At 37.4% G+C, this 23,876-nt stretch overlaps 1 protein-coding gene across 4 annotated transcripts in view; it reads right to left on the reverse strand.

Annotated features, from left to right (window-relative positions):
- Sev (receptor protein-tyrosine kinase sevenless) overlaps positions 1–23,196 on the reverse strand; it is a 51,232-nt gene extending 28,036 nt beyond the window's left edge. For 3 of the 4 annotated variants that reach the window (XM_076441773.1, XM_076441770.1, XM_076441769.1), the window contains exons 1-2: positions 22,141–23,196; positions 7,993–8,052 (exon numbers count right to left, since the gene is read on the reverse strand). In XM_076441773.1, the coding sequence (XP_076297888.1) occupies positions 7,993–8,052; positions 22,141–22,293 (213 nt within the window). In that variant the 5' untranslated portion in view covers positions 22,294–23,196. The remainder of the gene's footprint in view (positions 1–7,992; positions 8,053–22,140) is intronic. The other variant, XM_076441771.1, reaches the window with a different exon arrangement.
- Positions 23,197–23,876: the final 680 nt, after the last annotated feature.

Genomic DNA, 23,876 nt, shown 5'->3' on the forward strand with positions numbered 1-23,876 from the left:
ATCATTTCATGATAGACAATTCAAATACATCACGATTTGCTTCTAAATTTCATACTATTGAAAAGAATACATTGATATTCATCGAAGTAAAAAAATTACAATAACACGCGTGTTATTGAAGTAACTACTTTCTTTTTCTCAGTGTAGCTATTATATTTTCATAAAGCTGCGAATAATGCAGATTACGCCTCGTAAACGTAAAAATAGGACTTTTGAGGGCGATCGGGGCCTAGGTTGATCTTTTATCTAGCGGATACTATAGAAAAACCCTTGCAATTCTGGAAAGGAGTCTACCCCCTTAGCGTTAAACCTACCACCACCGATCAAAATGACCGGTTTCAGATTTATTATTTATCAATTATTGAAATAATAAAAATGATCTTATAAGAATTGATTGTATAAATATCTTTAGTAGAGCACGTATTATAATAGGAGCCGCACAAAGTCTGAATAAAATCAATCTTATCATTTTTATAAGGGAACATGTACCAGTTACTTTTAAGGGTCGGTAGGTTTAGTGTTAAAGAAAATCCCCGAACGCACTAAAAAGTAGGACAAATCCGGGGAAATCCGGACGGACGGCAACCCTAAGTAACATTTAACATTTCGTTCGCATACACGCCGTTGCATGTTTTCTGATCATGCTTACCCAACGGCCGTGAGCACACGTGATACCTCATATAAAAGAAATTCCAGAGGTATCGGTTCATCGCTATCGAGTCGTGAAATTAGCGGAAGTACGGCCAAAGCTGAACCATGCTACGAACGTATGCGAATGAACTCGTGATTATGAAAATTAATGTAAGCGCGTACCATAGAATACACAATTTCAGGAACAAGTAGTAATTTTAATATACGCACTTAATATCTACATTTTTCCGAACTTATTTCGCTCTTTTTTGCTTTTTTTTTATTTTGCTTCTTTTTTCTATGACCTTACCTTTCCCAAGGTCCTTCCTAATCAAGGAATTTATTTATTGTGATCTATAATCTCCCACTCACGAGTCATATTATTTTTGACAGTCTTCTCATATGACATATTTTTTATTTAGATTTAACTATACCGTTTCGAAGAATTAGCCTATATAACAACAGGAGCAGCATTGCAACAATTTTGTTTACGGTAAAACGACTGAATCTTTACAGATAAATATTCTCTATGTAGACTTAAGATTGTAACGGGTGGAAACCCAAACACAATAAATATAATAATAATACTACAAAAAATGTTTCCTTAGTTAATTACAATTATCACCAAGAGTTAACATTAACAAAGTGTCATTTCTGTGGTTTTATCGATGAGGGAAATTTATTTCGATCGCTCATAACAATTATCGATGAGAGAAATTTATTTTGATCGCTCATAACAGTTACCAATGAGAGAAGTTCATTTCGATCGCTCATAACAGTTATTAATGAAGGAAATTTGTAATAGTCGTTATTAAATAGTACCACTTTCAAATGGTGGGAAATCAATTATTTCATAAATATTTATTCGTAAAATTAATTGCTACAATCAAAATTTAATATGACAAACAAACAGATTTTGTGTTGTTCTTATAGTGTTTTGATTCGTCTTTGTACGAAACCTATTCTCTATGAATTTCACAGGCTTGCTCCATCCGAAAAAGAGTAGACAATTGAATAATTAAAGAAGCAATCAAAACGAATTTTCTCATCAATAATTTTATTATGAATAAGTGAAAAGAAATTCGATCATCGATAACTTTGAGCAATCGAAACAGTTTTTCTTCATCGATAATATTTATCGAGGATGTTCCAATTTTTTGGGCACTAATAACTGCTACTTGTAACCAAAAAGTATAAAAATCGATACTTTTCAATCATTTTGTTATTCGAATTTTTCTCTTTATATTTTGTGTACATTATCTTAAATTTCAATAATAATCAACTTTTAATTAATGATTTTTATCGTAGAGAATTTTAGAATAACCGTTATTTTTGTTACAACCATAGATTGATGATTCGTAGCACGAAAAATGAGTTCTGAAAAATGTAATTAGTGCTGTTTAGTGACTAGTTCGAAAGCGACCTTCTACATGTGAGGGAGGAAGCTAATTAGACGAGACGGAGAAAGGATTCCTACAGTGACCGGAAGGATATCCAGCAACGCGTGTCTCCAGGATAGGAAACCAGACCGACAATTAATACCCCGAAAAGGACATAATGCCATTCAATTCGCTTAATTGCCGCGTGCTTCCGAAAAAGTGATCGTTGCTATTAAGCCGCGAGCCTCCTCCCTGGCCGTGGCACGCGAATATCACTGTCATTTATATGTATTTGCGATAGTCAAGAGCGCGTATTCCATCGTTCCGTGAAGCAATGTTGCGTGCTCGATGAAAAGCCTCGAATACCGCCAGCCCTGGTGCGTGAATAGCGCTTAAAACGATTTCCTCCCTCGCCTCATTTCACGCTTCGTACGTTCCAGTAACGCGCACGAGTAACGGTTAAGCTAGTGAGCGACACCATTTAACAAGAGGAAGATGCTCTACTTTTTCCTAATCGTAGCCGCCCTAATCATCTTCCTCTGCCGATTCGACAATTTCGTGAGAATTTGTTGTTAATTGTCCTCTTTCCACGTTTAACTAGCTTTTAACCTGTAAAGTGGGTTGCTTCCTTATTAGAAGCTCCCCTGAAGCGTGTAGAGGGAAACGGATGATGAAGAATCACCGAATCTTTCCCGAATTGGTTCTTTTAAAAATACAAATATATACTTGAATAAATTCCCATTTCAATATAGGGGAGACCGGGACTGAAAGTTCCGATTTTGAAAAAACATAAAACGACGTAGAAATAGTATAGATGTTCTCATCTTTAACGAGTAATTTATTGTTGAATTTATTATATTTCAAAATTCTAACCTTGAAATTAGAATATCGTAATAGGTTTTTTTATATTTTTTCGATTTGTCGTTGGGCGAAGCGGAACTTTTTCCCCGTGGTGGGCCAAATTATTCTTACATTGGAGCAAGATTTAACTAAAGAATAATATAATAATCTAATAATTAAAACTTTAATGAAATATTGTACTTGTTAATGAAATATAATACTATTGTGTAACTAATATTGATTTATTTAGGTGTAGGTTAACAAAAATATGCCATGTTTAAAAAATTACTTTAAACATTACAATTACTTAATAAACTACTTTGGCATGTATTGCATTCAATTCTTTAGCCACCAAGAAGGTGGAATTGATTTTATGCTCTACTTGATATTATAAAATCATTATCTGAAACACTTTTTCATGTAAGAAAACAATTTACAAGTAATTGACGGTAATAACCTGCACGCAAACTTAGCTGTCCCGTAACAAGATATAGAGTTAGCGTTCAAATTGATAGCATAAACAAAATTAATATTTCAAGACATTCGAGAAGACAGAATGCGGGAAATCCTATCAACTACTGGAAGCACTGAAACCTTTATTTATCAATTTTCCTTAACAGTTTAACTATGAACTTAACAACCTAAAAAATTCTATGAAATCAAAGTGCATATTGTGTTGGAACGAAAGTTCGTAGCGTTTGTAAATTAAAATTGAAAGCAAAAATTCAGGTACATATATATTCATAGAGATTTATCCAATAACATATTTTCCATTCTGTTCTATTACTTTTTGCCATTTTCGAGGTAACTTCTCGTGTTATTGAATAAACATATGAATAAATACCTTAAATATATCTTCGATTCTTAATTTTAAAACGCTACGAACTTTTTTCCAACCCAATATTTAAGGAAATAAATATTTAAAGATTAAAATGTTGATACTGAATACACATTCAACCTTGCATTTGTAGATTCTAATCCGAATTACATTGAATACATCAACGCAAGAATCATTTGCAAATCTAGATAAACAAATTCTTCAAAACACTTTAAATCTGGACTTTGGCACTTATATTTATTGTACTTGATTTTGCATAACACAGTATTTATGGATTCATACTATTCTTCCATTTTCACACTGAATTTGCAATGGGGATGGAAGGATATACATACATTAGTAATGTGGAATAATACTACTTTCAAACTTGTGTTAAATTATTCGAAAAAAATTGAATAAATAAACGAGGCGTTTGAAATACAGAGACAAACTGGATCCGGTCACATTTAAGGGGTACAAAATACTTTCGTATAACCAAGTGAAATATATATGTACATATATTGAAACAATAAATCTTCACGTAATTGACGGTTTCGTCTACCGAACCTTCAGAGCGTTGGTTCCCGCGAAGGTCGTCAGTGTATTTACGACCCATATCGTCCACATACTTCTGAACATGCTTATGCACTGCATTCATGATTGAGCAATGAACCAAGAGCCCTATTACAAGGTAAAGACCGAGAGCGACGATGGTACTGGTGGTCAGAGTCGCAGAAACAGTTGGGAGCCTGTGATCTGGTTGATTTCCCCAGTTTTTCAGCCGGACTTCCGGAACGGAGCCAAAGGCGAGACAGAGAGGGCGACGAGAGCGGAAAGAGAGGAGTAAACGGAGAGAGCGAATCCGGAGTCGCACGGCAATTTGGCGACATCCGCCATAGGCCGCACTTGTACGCGATCCAATTTAAAGTCACGAAGCCGTACGAGCCCGACCATTCTTTCATTCGTACGCGTAATACGTATACATGTTCATCCATTCATTGGGTATCTACATACGCTCCAATAGTGAGGGAAAGAGAGCAAGAGAGAAAGAGTGAGCGAGAGAGCGAGAGGGTGTGTGACAGAAAGGGAGACGATGGACCTGACTTTGTTTTTATTTGCCGTTTACCGTCTCTCTAGCGAGCCAGTGAACAGGGCCCCCGGCAGGGACGGCAGCGGAAGTACTTTCATTGTGCCAGGGGACCGGCATCCCTTTATTTTCATCTCCAACGTTCGCGTACGTTAATAAACGTTCGACGATGCTCCCCGACGAACTTGCTTTAAATTTGCACTCTGACCCACCGCCTCGCCGCCGCGCCGCGAGAATTATTCTCGTTCTAAGTCACTAACCCGGACAAAGCCATCTGCGATGTCGATCCTTCGTCCGGAAGTCTCTTCTCGCTCCGATCGTTCAAACGTTCCCGAACTAGATGAAGTGTTCTTCACTTTGATGAATGATTCTCATTTAAGGGGGCAGACTCGTTTCCAGGATTGCAAGGGTAAGGGATGCGCCTTCTCATTTCTCAATCATGCAAAGATGGGGGTTTTAAGTAGTCAAACGCGCTAGATAAAAGGTCAATCAATCTAGGCCGCGATCGCCCTCAAAGTATTATTCGGAAGCATGTATTTAGCTGTCGCAGCTTTATGAAAATAGCAAATTACGCCTCGTAAACAGAAAAAATAGGTCTTTTGAGGGCAAAAGGCCAAGAACAGGAGTGGCACTAGCCCGGGTTACAAAATAATTTAGGAGATGTGCAAAAAGCTGGGCCCTAAACTATGCTCTCTCGGGCTCATTAGAGGATAGAGAGGAAAAGGCCCTAGACATGCGGTTTTTTTAGTGGGTATTGGGGAAACCGAAGACCTGTTTCCCCCGAGACCCACGCTACCTGGGGGGTCTACATAAGTGTATTTTTTCCGCACATCTTTAAACAAAAAAAGATAGGTCTTTTCAGGGCGATCGCGGCCTAGATCTAGGTACACTACCGTGCACCAGCCAAGTTCCTCGCACTACCTCCTTTTACACGAAACAACTTAGCCGTTTTTTCGAGGCTTATAACTCGACACTGCAGGCAGATGGAGAAATGTAATTTTGTACACTTGTTAAATGCTATCATGTCTCAATATTGACAAAATCTTCCCACATTAGTAGGTTCCGAGATATAGGACCTCAAAAATCGCTAAATTTGTCACTGACTGACTGACAGATCATCAAAAGCTTTTCGGTACTTCCCATTGACCTACAAGCTTGAAATTTGGTACATAGGCCCATCATAACAAACACTCAAAGGAATAATTATCAAAGTTTGAAATTTTACACCTTAAAGGGGTTGTATTAAAAAAAAACACACATTACGAGATCGGTTATGTATGGAGAAAATGAAATATGCCGGTTTTCCCATAAGGAACCGTGTAAATTCCGGAAAGAATCATCTGCTCTCTTCAAACGTCCGTACAGCGTCATTCGAGGTAGTGGCAAAAAGCTCAAACTGTTAGATTACGATAAGCTAGAAAATAACACTAAAATTATAGGAAAAAAATCTAGGTAAAGTTGGGTTCTAATTCGCCGGCAGAGTGTTAATCTTTGACAGCTACTTGATAATTGATGAAATTTCAACAAAAATTGATGAAATCCCAACAAAAAGATCCTGTAAACAGGAGCCAAGTTCCTATGGCCGTAAAAAGTTGTGAGAACAAAGAAAATACGGCCAAGTTCGTTAGTTTAGAAATACCTGTTGCAATACTGAAAAAAGCGTTTGTAAAAATTAGTTTAAAAGAACGCTATTTAATTTTTAATGAATTACATGGAGGGCTAAATTATTCATACTTGGCCGCTACCAAACACCTTTTATGGCCATTGGTTTAAAAAGTAACGGCCAAGTTTAAATAATTTAGCACTCCATGTAATCCATTAAAAATTAAATAACGTTCTTTTAAACTAATTTTTACAAACGCTTCTTTCAGTATTGCAAGAGGTATTTCTAAACTAACGAACTTGGCCGTATTTTCTTTGTTCTTACAATTTTTTACGGCCATAGGAACTTGGCTCCTGTTTACAGGATGTTTTTGTTGGGATCGATCTTTTATCTAGCGTTTTTGACTACTGAAAAAGCCCATCTTTGTATTATCGAGAAATGAGAACGCGCATTCCACATCCTTGCAATCTTGGAAAAACGAGTCTACCCCCGTATTTCGTTAAAATTGAGACACCGTATAAGTTGGGACAGTGCTCCTTTTCCACATCAACGTACCGGATACACCAATGTTAAAAGCGCTATTTTGAGTTTGCCGGACAATCTTTCGATATTAAATTGTAATCGATGCAGGCGATTTATTATTTCACATAAAGATCCGCATTCTATTGGGTTGGCAAGAAAGTAATTGTGAAATAAAACCGAATTTCTTTATTTAAACGATGAACTTTAATCAATAAAATATTTTCTTATTTATACGTTTTGCAAACGATCATCGAACAAAAGGGAAAATATCTTATTCATTAAAGTTTATTGCTTCAATAAAAAAAATTGGGCTCTCTATTTCACCTTAAAATACCGAAATTACTTTCTTGCCAGCCCAATAATTATTTCTGTAGCGAAAATATAGCTGGCAACTATATTTTTTTCAACGGTATACATTTTTAGGCGTAATTCTCATCCTATGAAATTTTATAGCTAAAAAACAAAGCACGTCGCAACCTTTATGACAGTCTCTTACGTATCTTTATCAAACTTCGTCAATTTATTTGTTGCAGCTTTAATCTCATCATGAAACCTATAGTAATTGTTAGGGATGGGATCAAGTTCAGTATGTACTCACGAATCCGAGTCAATTTGAATAACCAAGTTTCATTTCATGGGTTTCGATTACTAACTTGGGGTGTTTTTTTAATTGACTACACAATATTTGTTCCGGGGAATAGAGACAGATCATGTTTTGAAATACTCTTCATGTCAGAAACGAGAAAGATAATGTCAATATAAGATAGATATCTATTCTATAATTCGGAAGGATCAGGAAGGATCATGAGATACATAAAGATTTAACGAAAAAATATTCCGGAAGCATTACATCCTAAAACCAGTCCGAGGAATGGAAATACTTCTGTAAATTCGGTTCTCGCTTATGTTTGTTTGTATGAACTGCACGCTAAGATTCGTGTCAGCATATCCGGAAGTATCCTGCGGTGAGCGGTAGAGAAATGTGGAATCGCTTAACGAGTAGCTTTACGTTTGGACCACACATGTCGTACAGTTGTCAGGTATGTATGAGACTGAGTTAGTTATCTGTACCTATTAGGGTAGAAATTAAGGTCTATTAATAGTAGTGGCTCACCTGATCGATCTTGCATCGCACACCGCATCCCCCTTCCGAGATTGAGTCGTCCGTTCGGTTCTGAAAGCAATTCGGCGAGGTTGTTAGTCTTAAGTTTCTGCTGCACACTAAATATAACAAATATAATACAATACATTCCATAGGTGGTAGAAGAATACAACAATTTTCGTAAGAGGACAATGTAAAAGAAAATCAAATCTAGTGATAAGACCAAAGACGCGAGAAGTTCAAAGAGGAGGCTTGCCCAATTTACTCATGTTAACTCAAGTATCAACAATTTTTTCTAAATTCTGTTAATTCTATTGAATGAAAAAGTTGTAAAAATAAATTATAATTTTTGGGAAATCTTTTTTGCAAAGCATTTCATAAATCACTGCTTCTAATTGATTATAAAAAATCAAGTAGTTTGGTATAATTATAAAAAAGTTATTCTGTTTTAAAGGGCGTTCGAATACTTCCGTGGCTCACTGTTAGGGATTGCAATACCGGTATACCGGTATTTCGTACTATTTTGCAATTTCGTGAAACCGGTATTTTCGGTATTAGCTATAAATAATGAATATTTTTTTGGGGCATCTACTCTTATTTGAAATACGTTCGCCGCTGAAATCTGGATTTAGAAACTTCTGATTCTGATTTCGAAGAAAGTGACAATGAAGAAAATAATAATACAATTGTTGAAAGTACCTCATTTGGATAGGACGAAGATAATAGTAACGAGGACGAAATATTAACTTACCAAGGATTGCTTCCTATAATTAAGAAAATTCGAAAAGTTGTTAAAATATTTAAACGTTCCCCTAATAAAAATGCCGTTTTAGAAAAAGATATACTCACTGAAATAAAAAAAGAACTTATGCTAATAATAGATTCTAAAACACGCTGGAACAGTTTGTTATTAATGATGGAACGATTTTTGAAATGAAAAAATCCAATTCCGAAAGCATTAATTGACTGATTAAATGAAATTTACAAATGAATTTTTCCGATAGTGAATTCGATTTAATATCAAAAACTGTATCAGCTCTGCTTCCAATAAAGTTGGCTGTGGAAGCATTATGTCGGAAGGATTCCAACTTATTAACAGCGAATGCAGCAATAAATTTTATGTTGCAATCACTTAAAGATCAGGACACGCCACTATTTACATAATTATAACGACTTTAAAAAAGAAGACGGAAAGGAAGAAAAGAAGCCGACAAGGTCAAATTTAATTAACAATAAGTTCGTCGTCAATTCCCAGAAAAACATTTATGAAAACCAAACACAAACCTATCCAGAAGAATTCGTTGAAGATGATGTTGATGTTAATATCGAAACAAAATTGTCTCCCGAGAAGAAATTACAATTAGCTATAAATAAAAAAAATGCCACGAACAATAATACAAAAAATAGATTTTTCCAAAACCGTCAGACGAGAGACCGAGTTGTTAGAAGATGAAGGACATCGAGGCAAATATTTAGAGAAAGTATATCGCTCATTATTAACAGTACCACCAACCAGCGTGGATGCGGAAAGAGCATTTTCAACTGCAGGTAATATGCATCTTGTACAGTACGGCGCACTATGTTCCAAACCGACGAAATCTGTGTAAAAATCAAAGAACTTTCGATAGAAATGAGATAGAGCGATGAAATTTTTTTCAAATGAAAGCTGAAACTTTGCAAAATATGGGATAATTATGGAGATTGTGGTACGAACGTTTTTTAACCTTGAAAGAATTCGTTAAACTCGCACAATTTCAAGAAAATTGTGGTTTTTCACGCTGATTTTTGCACGCTGATTTCAAATCTGATTTCAAAATTTGTCTACCACCTCAAGATTTTGCAAGAAATCGATTTTCTTGAAATTGTGCAAGTTTAACGAATTCTTTCACGGTTAAAAAACGTTCGTACCACAATCTCCATAATTATCCCATATTCTGCAAAGTTTCAGCTTTCATTTGAAAAAAATTTCATCGCTCTATCTCCTTTATATGGAAAGTTCTTTGATTTTGGCACAGATTTCGTCGGTTTGAGAAAGAACCGTGTGAAATATTTTTGTCGTTTCTGGTTGTCGATTGCATTTTATCATACGCGAATTTCCAGTTTATTTAAATTCATGAAGGGCAGCTGATACAAGTTGAAGTCGTGAATAAACATGATCGCCGGGTTAATTAGATGTGCATAGGAACTAGCTACCCCCCGAAATTCCCATGCGTGTACGCATGGTTTCACACCCTAGTTACCAAACGAATTGTTCGTGTCCCTCGATCTGCCTCTAACCGAAACCTCCACTTCTCTCCCTCTTCTATTTCCACATTTTTAACAATTTGTCGACGGTTCCATTAAAAGCCGGACGTACACCTGTGTACCGGAAGCATGCAACGTACCTACAGGTGCGAACGTTTTATAACGACGACATTGTGTCCGTAACGATGCCTACCAGAAATCTGCGACTCCGCACAAGTATTCGGCGATTCATTCGCGACAGACTAGGTGCACCGGGGGTGTCAATTGAACCGGACGAAACAATTTACTATCTTTTAGAGCTGGCAAGCGATTCAATTTATTTTCTGCGGCCCCTTGTGCGTTACGTATACCGTTACCCCCGTTCGAAGCACTTTTTTTCTAACGGCATGGTTAGTAAATAACATCGACGAAAAATCATGAATTTCGCGCGCACTAGTCTTTTTCTAAAATAGCTAAAAAATTATTAACCGTAGAAATGAATTCCATGCCTTTCGAAATGCCACTAGTGTAATAGAAAAACCATCTTTCGGTTCACGAAATGTATTTTACTGTTTTTGATGACTTCAATGTCTCCGAAAATTCATGAATTCTCTCTTGAAAAATGTTCACGCCTTCTCAAATGTATAATGACCTATAATCACATAATTTTACACAATAATACCAAATGAAATTATTAGATTACGTAATTGAGGGTGAGTTGTTGGTTTACGATTAGAGTTTCTGTTACTGTTGGAGGACCTAACAAAAAGACCTCAGCCATGTACTTTCAAAAATTATGGAAAATCGATTCAGATCAAAAATGAATATCAGAATTCATATAACAGATGTTTTGCTGTTAGATGACACATTATACATACATCCATAATCTTGCAAAAATTATTTCAAGGATATTCTTTACTATTAACTATTTTACAAAATAATAAAAGGTTAACATCGAAGGTACTGTAACAGATCGTCTACTTTTATAAAATATTAAAAAATAAATATTAAAGCTAGTGGAACAGATTAAATACTTCAGGATAGATAATTTTTTGAAAAGTCTTTACAATTGATTATTTTATAAAACATTGGAAACTTGAGATTAAAGCTCACACACAAGTGATTCAACATTTTTCAATTCGAATACCAAAACTACATTGCGTTCACTAATATTTGTGATTGTTATGTTAAGTTTACCGTGCATCATAAAAATACTTGGAAATCTTTGGTGAAAAGGACTGGTGAAAGAGTATTCAACAATTGAAAACAACGAATGAATTTTTGCATTATAAAGCTACAAGGCTATTCGAATGTACGCTCAACGTAATTTTACATAAACGTAGCAACTGAAATAAACTGATTGCACATTAACAGGAGGAAACATAAACACTACTCTCGGTCTTGGTATTCCCGCGAACAACAGAGGCCACGAACGAATGACGAGTACCCCGATAACGGAAGCTGCGAAGACGGTGCAATGTTTTTCCGATTATCGCCTTCCAGCCTGAATGTATCAATTTTACGATGAATTTTTTGTCTTTCTTTTCTCTCTCCACCGTGGCAGCATCTCGTTGCGTGTTTCTTGCCTTTCAACGCGATGCTCGTTTAACTTTGCACCCGATTAATCAAACCGTGCAGACTGCTGCTCCATGTGAAACAACTATCCCTGTGACAATACAACAACTCGCTTCTCTATAATTTTCCCAAATTGTCATTACCAGACTCCGGATTTTATGACGAGAATGAATTGGTCAAATGCAGAACTGCGAATACATTAGAAGAATTTAAGAATATTTACGAAATTTAATTGAAAAAACACACATGTTTACTTAATTTCAGTTTCCGAGAATTAAAGTGAGATTTACCCATTACTCTTTTTCATTATAAAATAAATCTGCACAGAGTTTCCCGTTGCTTCTAAGTTCTAATAGCTTTTATTGTCGTCATCTCTCGTTTATGTTTGTAGGCATCTTCGTCAAGAGAATTCTATTTGTTAAACTGTTCAATTTCTTTCAGACCGATTATCCGGAAAATCACCGTTCCCCGTCAATTTTCTTTAACTCCCAAAAAAAAAAGATGGCCCTGTTAGCTGGTTTTCGACAGTCACTTCGTTTGATCGCGTCAGCTCTATCGCCGCTTCCGTTCCCACTAAATGGAGTTCGATGTTGTTCAACGTCGCCACACGTAGGACGGAAATCAGCCGGTGAAGAACAGTTTTGTCCGATCTACGGTAATCGTATAATGTGTACCTGCTCGTCCTTCCGCACGTCCTTCCGCCATGCCCAACGTCTTCGCCACGCTCGAAAGCGTCTGCCAACTGTTGCGCCCCTCCGCTTTGGTGCTCGTTGTGACGTTGATGATTGGGTCTAATGACCGGCCTCTGTCTTTCCCTCCAATTCCAAACACGCAACAACGGATTTTTATCGTCACCCCTTCTCAAGGTTTCCGCGCTTTATCACACTCAGATGCCAGTCACGTAGTCGCCGATACTTACAGTCAATCATTCGTTTTTTACATTTATAATGCACGGAATTCCTCGAAGAGTGGATAAGGGAAAGTTCCTGTTCGTTCTTATAAAAGAAGTATAAACCACCCCCCGAACGTACGTCTTCGTATTTCAATATTTAAATGAAATTTCTCTGTTCATCCAAATCATTCTGCTCTCAAAATTCTATCGATTTGAGTTTGACCCCAGGAAACCTGACGAGGTTGTTGCACGTTGCTACATAGACAACAATATGACGGAAGAAGTTTCCGGACTTTCCAAAGTGAAAGGTGTCTGCGCGGAAATACCAAATTCTAGTAATTTTCAGTGCTACACAGGAAAGATTCGTATCAACAATTTAAAAATGTGAGATACAAAAAATTAAGTTGATACATCGCTACAGAGCATCAGGAATTTTTCCGGAAAATCCGGAAAATGGTGGCCAACAACCATTATACCAGAACCTTCGGAAGATAAGGTCCTAATTTTGATTTTCTTATTCTTATTCTAGTTCTATTACGAGCAAGTTGGAAACTTAAATCGAATAAACGATTTAATTTTTTTGTTGTTCAATTTGAATTAGTCACTTGAATTAATCTCGGGGAAAATTAAAAAGAAAGTCATCGGAGCTAAACTGACTTGTAGAATTGCAACTTGTCCGTCATTAGACTGACTTATTAGTACACTGCGGATCTTTATATTATATGCATTTATAGCAAAAAATTGAGCAGATGAAATTCAAAATTGTTGAAAAATTGATGTGATTTCTCCTCTATTAAAATCATTAAGGAAAGAAATAACATTGAATTGAGTTTCTATTTCTTGCAATCGCTGCAGACAATTCTAATTTTGCACAAAGATCCGCGGTCTAGTTATCAGTTTAATGTTGCAATAAATCAATGTCATCCTTTAAATAGTTCGGAATATTTTTCAGAGTTGAGCTCTTTTCTGATGTCACTATTCATTTGTGTTCGAGAAGTCTTTCGACTTGGTTTCGATGTCATTCTTTAAATAGTTGATGTCATCCTTTAAATAGTTTGAATAAAATCAAGTTTTTTTTAGGTGCCGAACATTTTTCAGAGTTGAGCCCTTTTTTAATGTCGCTATTCATTTGTGCTCGAGAAGTCTTCAACTTGGCACCGCGGGAAAGAATGTATCGACACCTGGGAAGTAGTGAAAAATACTGAAAAATAATTCAACTCGAGGACCTTCGACACCATGAAAGCGTTAGTGTCCTACGGTGGTTCAAGTTAAAGGCAAAGGGTATCAGGTTCGTCCGTGCGGTCTTGAATCAGCCACGGTCGCACGGTGTTGAATATACACCGGACGGTGTCCACTGGGATGGAACATCTACCTTTGAAGTCTGAGGTTTGTCTTTGGCAAACACCTTAACGGTGACCGGCCGGTCTTTGCGACCGTTTCCATCGTAGCCGACGACGACGACGACGCGAGGCGACGTTCCATCGCGCGCAAACATCTCGCGTTCGTCAGCGAGCCGCACCAATTATTCTCGCGTTACGCGACGAATTAAAAAGATACACATCGCCAGGCGCAGGTCTGTTTGCATTCGTTAGCCTGGTGAACAGGAAGCGTTTTTCATCCGACTGTTCACCGTGGAAAAGCGTTTTCACGTCTTGGAATCGTTGCGTAACCTGTATCTGTGTACGTACGACCGCTGCCTACTCTTCGAGGACGACCGTCTCCGTACCAACTCGATTATACTAATAAGCGGTTACCAATTCTAGCGTTACGATTTGATGATATCCAATGATGACGGTTCTCTGACTTTGCATGCGTTCTCGGAAGGCTTTTCACGTTCCACCGATCGTCAAGGCGAACGAACATCTCGTCAAGACTCAAGACAGTCTAAACGCTCGGACACGCTGTCGCCAATTAATTTCGTTCATTACCTTCGAGACCGCGGGATAAATTAAAAATGACCCATCAGCTGCCACTGTCTATTGTACACCACTGTTCGTATTCTGTGTGCGTGTGCTCGAAACATGCATGCGTTTTAATTGATCTGACGTCATGTAAAGGCGCCGAAACTCTGGTTCCCAGGATTTGTTTGCGGTTTCGACCGCTCGAGCAACTACTATAAACGTTTCAAGCGTATTTACGGTGCACAGTGGTGCATTCCCTCTGAAAAACTGGCCGAAAGTCGAAATGTTTATTTCGTACAAAATCAATGACACCTTTTTCTCGTGGTCCTGAATATGCAAATAATCTATACAGTCATTTTTTGTCATACACAGGAGCAGTTAGTAACGAATAGCCACTTGAAAGTACAGCATTCTCGTGATAAAGAGAAACGTCGGGAAAGTGATTTTCTTATAAGTGTAAAGGGGGTTAAAACGTGTGTAACATTAAAGGTAGGTATGTAAAATAATTACGGCTGTTTGCTTTATTTCCTTCTGCGGTTTTGATAGAATCAAAATCGAAAGTAATATCTTTTCTTTCGTGAAATTAATATATAAATTGAATTATGTTTTTATACCCGAAACACCTCTTTATTTCTTATTTATTTTTAACCACTTGTCCCACAATATCGTGTCAGACTAGTGTCGAAGATTCTGAATAGAGTCTAATAAATACGTATGTTATTAGTTTCCTTGCAACCGAAATAAAATTCCTTTTTGGGTTTGTTAATCTGCAGCTATTGGAAAACATAAGGCATACAATAGATATAAATTTTCTCCTGTTTTAGGAAATTACGTTTTACAAAAAAGTTCTTAGCTCTGAAACCACTATACTATGGCTTTATGTCTTAACTCTTAGCACTCGGAGTTATTTTAATTCGAAAATAAACATTTCTTCCAACCTAAAATAATTCCATTCTATATGATTGGTTTCTCTTTTTATAAATATGAAAATAGATAATACCTCATTCAATACTTACACGTTTAGTAATTGATTAGATACCAACATATTAAGCCCCTTGCCGTACCTTTTTCTTCAGAGTTACAGTGATTGAAATTGAAACGTCTTTATCCCCAAAAATGTGGCAGAAGGGAAAACATTTATTTTAATGCTTAAATATCTAATACTACTTTTCATCTAAAAAGAAACACATAACATTCATATTTGTTAGACTTTGTTAAAGTCTTCATGACGAGTCTGACTCGTTAAAATATGGCAAGGGGTTAATAATGTGAACAATTTTGTGAATAATAGTACAGCAATTTTTATTGGTGACTCTTTGGGGCACCACTCGAGCGCTAAGGGTTAAAATAATGCTAAAATAGTTTTGACTAGCTTCTCCGGGCAAATGCCTCACTGTGCAGTGGTTCTCCATGGCCCATGATGATTTTCAACGGTTATAGAACGCTATAAATGTTGACAAATCGATCCATCAATTAATACTGTTTCTATAACGTGAGAGTCACTCTCGGTTCCCTCGCCTTTTGAAAGCGATATTCACCCAGACCCCGAAAATCTTGAGCGATGTGGGTCCTACCCGTATCTCGACTCCGACCCGTTGGTACGAGCGTACGGTCTGAATTGAATTTTGATATACGCGAAGGAATCACCCGTGTCCAAGATGGTTTCACGATAATTTCACCTGTGTAGAAAATATTGAAAGATTCTCCCCTCGTTTATCGCGCATCAAAGACATATCTTATTCACGTCGATTTCAATTGTCTGGGATAGATTCGATTCTAATAAAATTCTAGATAACGCAGATTTTTCTCTTAGTCGAAACGGTTTTATCAGTTTTCCTCATAGTTCTCATTCAATCAACTATTCCGAGGCGCCATCAATCATCACTAGGGATGGGATCGAGTTCAATATGCACTCGGAAATGCAAGTTAACTCCAACTTTATGATATTTGATTACCACTCGTACTCGCACTTCCTATGTTTACAAAGTCCCTATTATGCAATGCGAACTAATTTTTAACTTTTAAACAAATACTAGTAAATTTGAGTATATATTATATTTACAAATAATTTAACTAGAATTTGTGTGGAGTATTACGGAATTTAGTAGTAATAGTATTGTGATCATTTTTAACACATAACTAATCCGAATAGAATATATTTAGACGACTGTTTATTTTACGGATATTTTAGAATGTTTTCCAAACATTTAGTATGAAGCAGAGGAAAGTCTAAATTGTCCAATAGCGCAGGTTAGAATATAAATTAAAAATCAATTATTACAACAATTATTACGTTTCTCTATTAAAAGCAAAAATTAGCTCATTTTGAATGCTCTTTTTACTTTTATCTTTGCCTAAACATATCTACGTATTTATGTATAATGTTATTATATAATACAGTACACGATTATACATATGTAGCAGATTAATAAAACAAGTATAATAAAAAATAACTGCACAACTATTACTGCTAAAACTCGAGACATCTCCAATGTTCGAAATTTGAACTTTTTCAAAACTGGATTCCCATTTTACCTCACTAATTTTTCTCGTTTCCTGAATTTTGTTAAATAATAGCACCTTCACTGTATAAAATGTGAAAATGTGTAACAAATAAATTTCGATACTAGATTGCACATGATTATGCAAACTTTCATTTTTATAAATTATTTTGTAAAAAGTAGATTAAAAGAAAACTATTTTCACTAGCTAAGATTCTCTGTGATAAAAATAAAATGGAATGTACTACATACTAATTTTGTCATCATATACATTTTACCCCCCCCCCCCCATATAAAGAACATATCATAAAATTATAACTGTATACATAGAGAGGTACTCATTATCTCTCTACCGGTTACCCCATACGTGATTTTACATACCAATGGACGTAAAAGTAACAATATGTTCTTTATGCAAAGAACAAGGTTTGAGCTTTGAACGTTCAAGCCTCACTATGAGACAAGAACGAACTCTCTACGGCATTTCTCAGGCACTTTGAGCATGTGCAATTTTGGAACGAAAAAGCAGTCCTTTCATTTTGCACAGGAGCATTAGCTCTTCTCTATAGATTATAAATTAATTGATTATAAAATTGCTTGTGATTTTGCAACTATTATTTCGAATCTCTTTTATGCTACTGTCTATACACCGACGTAATTGCAGCGATGTTGAAGAAGATTTGAAATAAATCGTATCTCACGGTGTTTCCCGGACGAATATCAAACTTCGCACGATTATCGATGCAGTTCGAGGTGAACCCGTAGCAAGTCACGAGGCACATGTTGTAGGTGAGAGGATGTGGCCGGCAGGAAGTTCATTGTGTACAGCTACACATATAATATTGCACGTCGAACGATCCTGCGGATTCTACGTAGTTTCGTATCCAACGAGTATGGAATTTTCGCAGGTTGCCCCGCCAGATTCGAATACCTCCAGGTGTCAGTTACATCCTCTCACAGTGCCCCACAATCTTCGAAACCTAGGGGAGGTTCGAGATCCGAAAGGTTGCCGATTGTTTATTCGAGATGATATTTATTAATTTCAAGAATTTAATTCTAATTTTGATTTATAATTCGATTAAGAAACTATTTTTATTCTGCATTAGTGGAAATATTTATTTTCTCACTGGTTGAGTTATAGTAAATTATAGTCTTTACAAAAACAGAATTGGACCAAGAAACTATTTATTTAATTTAATTGGTCTTCAACAAAAAGGAATTGGACCATAAAACTATATTTTTATTGTGCACTACGAGAAATATTTATTTTCCTCACTATAGGCTGGAGTATTATAAAATTATATATTCTTTATAAAGAAAGAATTGAAAGACAAAAAGAACTTCTGCATACTTAAAGCAATAAAAAGTTACAGCATTAAAAACCTCTCCAATCTTCTGGATTATTTTCCATGAACTGTATGCATGTCTAAACGCGGAAGCTTCTACTTGTAAGATAAGATCTACTCCCATTAATATTCGGATAGTCTTAAAAAGACGATAACTTTTTTAATATTGAACTATACGACTCGAATGTTTCTGAGAATTTAGAACAATTAGTTTACTACATGAAAAAATTGCGATTGATCGGAATTGCAGACACAATTACATTTTAATACTTTTGAAAAATCAGAAAATAACGACTGTTGAAAGCAAACATATCTTTTTCGTTGAAAAATTTCAACATTACACAGTTATAAAAATTCAGAAAATTAAAATATCAAAAAAATGGTATGCCACATTGCAGACAATCTATTTTCGTTTAAGTTAATACAACAAATTTTCAGTTTATTTTCTCAGTCACTTTTGCTGGGCAGGGAATTAGATAATGTTATACAACTCCTCCATTGAAAATGAAGCTAAAGTGTTCCTTAACGTTGCCTAAAAAATCTTTTTGTTATCTTTTGTATCTTTATATGTGGAAAAAGATGTTAGATGTATTCGATTTTATTAGGCTTGCAGGGTTGCATCACTGTAGACCGTTCGCAAATCAATCGGCGACCTTATTTTGAAGTATTTGGGATTGCTCTGTACTGCTCGCACTCGAGCGAATGAAATCGTATGTAGGTTAATCCGTGGGAGGAGATCCATTACTTGCAGCGTTTAAGTAATTATTTTTCAATTAAAGTGAAAAACTCAATGGCGTCGACGAAATTGAGGAATTCCAGCCTCCGCTAACTGCGGAAGCGTTAGGCGGGCGGAGGAGCTAATCGGTGCGCATGTGACAACGCTTCGAGCCTCGCCATTTTTACCCGTACCAATAACAATAGCGATTGTCGAACCAACGTTGGATCGTTTCATGCCAAAGTACGATAAATTATCGCCAGGGACGAATTCGTGAAGCAGCCTCGAAGCTGAGTTTAGGAAGCTCGCGATCGCGATTATGCAAGCATAGTAAGGTCATCCTAGGCATCACCTCGAGATACGATAACGAGACTAGACTATTACTCGTGTTTGGTAAATAACACGGGCGTCGCATGTGCGCCCATGTGCGCCGACATGTGCCGTAAACACAAGAATTTTCATTCGGCGCCACACATTATAAATCGACCAGTGGTTTTTCAACTCCCACTTTCCCGTGACCTTCGCTTATCTGAACTCTTTACACGAAGCCTTTGACAGACTTTTTGTCAGCTGTGGTGGATGTCGAAACATGGTGAAGCGTGACGAGAAACCAAAGATGGAAGAAAGTTCTTCAAGGGAAGATAAGAAGGTGAGACCGTTGATTTCTGGACCGCGGTTCCCTTTATCTGACCTCCCGTTTAATTGAAATGCACAGAAGGGAACCTCTCCGCCAGATAATCGCCCGATAAAACTTGCTTCGCCGGTCGAAATTGAAAATGATCGATCTCGTTGCTCTTTTTTCCTCTTTTCTGACAGGCCTCGTGGAAGTCTGAATTCTATTAACGCCGACAATGACGTTCCCGCGGCGCGTGTGAACAAATGCGACGTAAGAAGCTGGTAATCAGTGTCTTCGGCAATTGGCACGAACGAAATTGCTACCAATTATCAATTTATCTCTCCACGAAAGGATCGGTTTAATCATTTCTTTAGACCGCCTTTTGTTCCGTTCATCTTTCCTGATGCATCCTTTCAATCTCCTCATTCACTGTCCGTGAGAGCCGAAGGAAGAAGAGAAAAAAAACGCGAGCATTGGCGAACTTCTAAACGGTCCTTTCAAGCGGTTCCGAAAGACATTATTCAGAGACATAATTCCAAATGGCTCCAACATTAACGGCACCGACGACATTCCTTCTATTTTACGACAGCAAAAACTTCGAAAAGGAAAAAAATTATTAGAAGCCCCTGTATCCGTTACAGCTCTTCGTTCATCCTCGAGACCATGCTTATGGACTGCGATGATGCGCCGTCGTGTAGTTAAGTTAATTAATGAATGGTACAGGCGGGATGGAGAGTGGACTTAAATTGATACGTCCTTCGTGTGGAGCCATTTTTGTGCTATGCGCGCCTCGCTCCCGAGAACGCTTCTCGCGATTCCAGCCAAATCGGTGGACATTTTTTCTTTTCACCAATGAATAATTACATCATTCGTGAGATAAGACATAGCGGAGCTAGTGCTCGACGAGTCGTTCTGGTTGTTCTGAACGTGATGTTCCTTCGTTCCGAAATTCGACGACAAAAACTGTAGATGTCGTTACAAGAATGACAAATGGAACGCAGATAGCCCAGGCACAAATTGAAACAACAAACGTAAGTAATCGGTACTTCTCGCAGGAGAGGCTATCGAACAGCACGCGCGATTATCGTCAATATTCTGATCCATCTCGTTTCGGTGCCACGTTAAACCTCTCGCAGCAATGTTGACCTCCCCGCGAGTAAAATCGCGGCGATAAGCAAATTTTCCGACGATTGCGATTATTTATTGCTGTAAACAAAGTCGGAGTTCGCGATGCTCTACGAGGAAAACACACGATGGAAAAAATGCTACGCTATTTCACGGACAATTTAGCGACCGGCTCGTGTTCTGTCGGTTTTTATTTTGCACTACCGGCCACGCAATAATCTTGCCAACTTTTATCTACTCCGCCACTTTCATAATACGAGAGTATAATGACATGGCCACTAATCGCTAACAATGATAAAGCCCATGAAAACGATCCTGATAAAGCTGCCTTGAATTCTTCGGTTTGTTCAGCCCGAATCCGAATTTCGAGTCGCTGGATTCGTTAAGGATCATCTGGCCGCCTTGTCTAATCTGCCACCTTGTTAACGCATTCCGACCGCTCGAATACTGCGCGCTGGGATGTATGCATTTTTCGCAAGCGACGCTCACAATCAGTATGAAAAGTTAAGGAAAGTATGAAAACTGGGACAAAAATTTAAAAAATTGTATAATTTGATTCGTTAATAATAAAATTCAAATAATTGAAGATTATTTCAATTTTAAAAGTAAACCTAGCACCGCCAGTCAAATGATCGGCCACGTTTTTGTATCCAAGCACATATTATGATAAAAACCATAGAAAATCTATATAAATTCTATGATGTCATTTTTATAAGGCAACTCATGTCAGCCATTTCTAGAGCTCGGTAGCTTTAGTGTTAAAATAAGGCTTTAGAGTAGTGGAATAGCGAACAAATTATTTAGATAACTCGTGTAATTTACACGATAATAAATAAATAGAAAAGAATTTCAAGAATACCCTTTCGAGACAGTGAAATTAATTTCCATTAACGACGAAAACAAAAACAATGACAAAACTCTTGTCGTAGTAGTTAAATCCTAAATTGAGGACACCTTCCCGATCTCATACGATATGATGGCTGGTAAACTGGATATTCAAGAATATTTACTCATTTATCCAGCTCAAGAGATATCAGTTTTTTCTTCTTTGTAGATAACCCAGAGATTTCGTGTGCCACACGCAATTGTTTACTACAGGCTTGTGAAACGTGTCGACAAACAATCTCTCTGTTAATAGGAAAGAAATCTTGAAGTGTTTTTTTAAATTAATAACTTTCAATTATATTTGAATTATGACTTTATTCTGCAACATTGCGAACAAAATTTGAATTTCTTCGAGATCGTATGATTTCTGGACAAACATACCTGATTCAAGTCGAGATCTGGACATTTCGAGGCGCATTCTTCTTGCAAATTGACAGGAGCAACCCGATCTTCGTAGTCATCTGGCAGAAGCGCCGAAACGCTTCCCGCCAACGCCAGCACCTTCAGAAATACACATAGTCCCGTTGCTAACATAATATCCACAACCCCCCCTGGAACCAACCCTCGATCACCGTCCACGGAATTTTTGCGGAAAGTATTTAACTGTCGATCGTCATTGTTCTTTCAGTCAGAATAGCCCGCGCGGCTCTTCGAAGAAGACTTCAGAACACAGGCTGGACTTCTCCGTTCCACATTCTTGCAGATCGATCTTCGGGCTTGATCCACGCAAGAAAACAGTGTACTTGGATCACGGACACTCGCAAAATCACACACTAAACGGTCACATGAACGGTCAGACGACTAGATTGCCTTCTTCCGTCGAGTATTACAAGGAGATACTTCTTAAAGATGATTCGCAACGATCTGTAAAGACGGCTATAAAAATATTTTGAAATCTTCCGAATGGTACAGGCATTTGATTTTGTACTGCTGTGAATTCTTGTACTCTTCCATCCGTGCTAATGATTATAAACTTCTCAAGATCTTCGATCCCGATCGTTTACCAACTTCACATCCTCCGCATCACGATGTTTATCCAGAAATGGCTTTCCTGGTGGACTTGCACTGACTTTCTCGCTGTTATTGTCACTGAAATAATCCACGGATGCGAGGGGTGTTGGTCTTTAAAATCAACAAAAGCTTCACCACTTGTTCATTCGATTGTATCCACATCGGCCACGAAATCGTTCACCGAGCGTGTCCTTTGTCCGCACGGGGTAACAGAAGAACAAATTCGAAAGTCCTTCGAATCACCTGTGACGTTTGAGTCACGAGACTCGCGCAGCAATAGCCCGGCGTGGTTGTTAATGTCTGGCAAGCATAAGAGCAACTGACTCCAAATAGCCACTACAGAGTCAACTATCCCCCACCAACGACACCCTTATCTGTTGCACTCTGCTTGACCAATTCCCTACGGCCTGCGGTGGTGGTAGGTACTCGGTTCAAACTTGGAAGCGCCCGCGTGAGCCTTGCCTCGCTCTGCCTCGTCCCGTCCCGTCCCACGCCACGCCTCACCTCGCCACGTCTGTAGTCGGCGAAGAGAAGACGAACAGAAGGGAGAAACGATCCGAACCTTCTGTTCGTGCAGGGCCGACCGACCATTGGTCAATTGGCAGATTGACCTGTTCTTACTATCCTCGTAAACTTTCATTCATACATTCGCACGTGCCGTTTGAATCGACTGTCCACGTTACCGGTGCCGTTCAAACAGGTCCAGATCGTGCCACAAATTAAACAACCGCACGAAAATGGAAAATCTTTTAAGAAACTGCAATTCGGCGAGAGCAGTTTAACCGTTTGCACTCGGAGCTGTTTTAACTCCAAAATTAAACATTTCTTTCGACCCAGAGTAATTCCGATTCCATATGATTCTTTTCATTTTATGGATATGAAATTGATATTATACCTCATACAATAAAAACGAAACAAAAAATATATATATGTATAAAATATAAACAGCAAAAACACGAAACATTTTTCCATTCTATATGATTTCTTCCATTTTATTTATATATATATACATATATATATGTATATATATATATATATATATATATATATATATCAGGAACCATAACTGTTATAGCCAAAAAGAAAATAAGTCGTAGAACAACAAG

Source organism: Lasioglossum baleicum, chromosome 17 (genome assembly GCF_051020765.1).
Source record: "Lasioglossum baleicum chromosome 17, iyLasBale1, whole genome shotgun sequence".
In the NCBI taxonomy this organism is placed as follows: Eukaryota; Metazoa; Arthropoda; class Insecta; order Hymenoptera; family Halictidae; genus Lasioglossum; species Lasioglossum baleicum.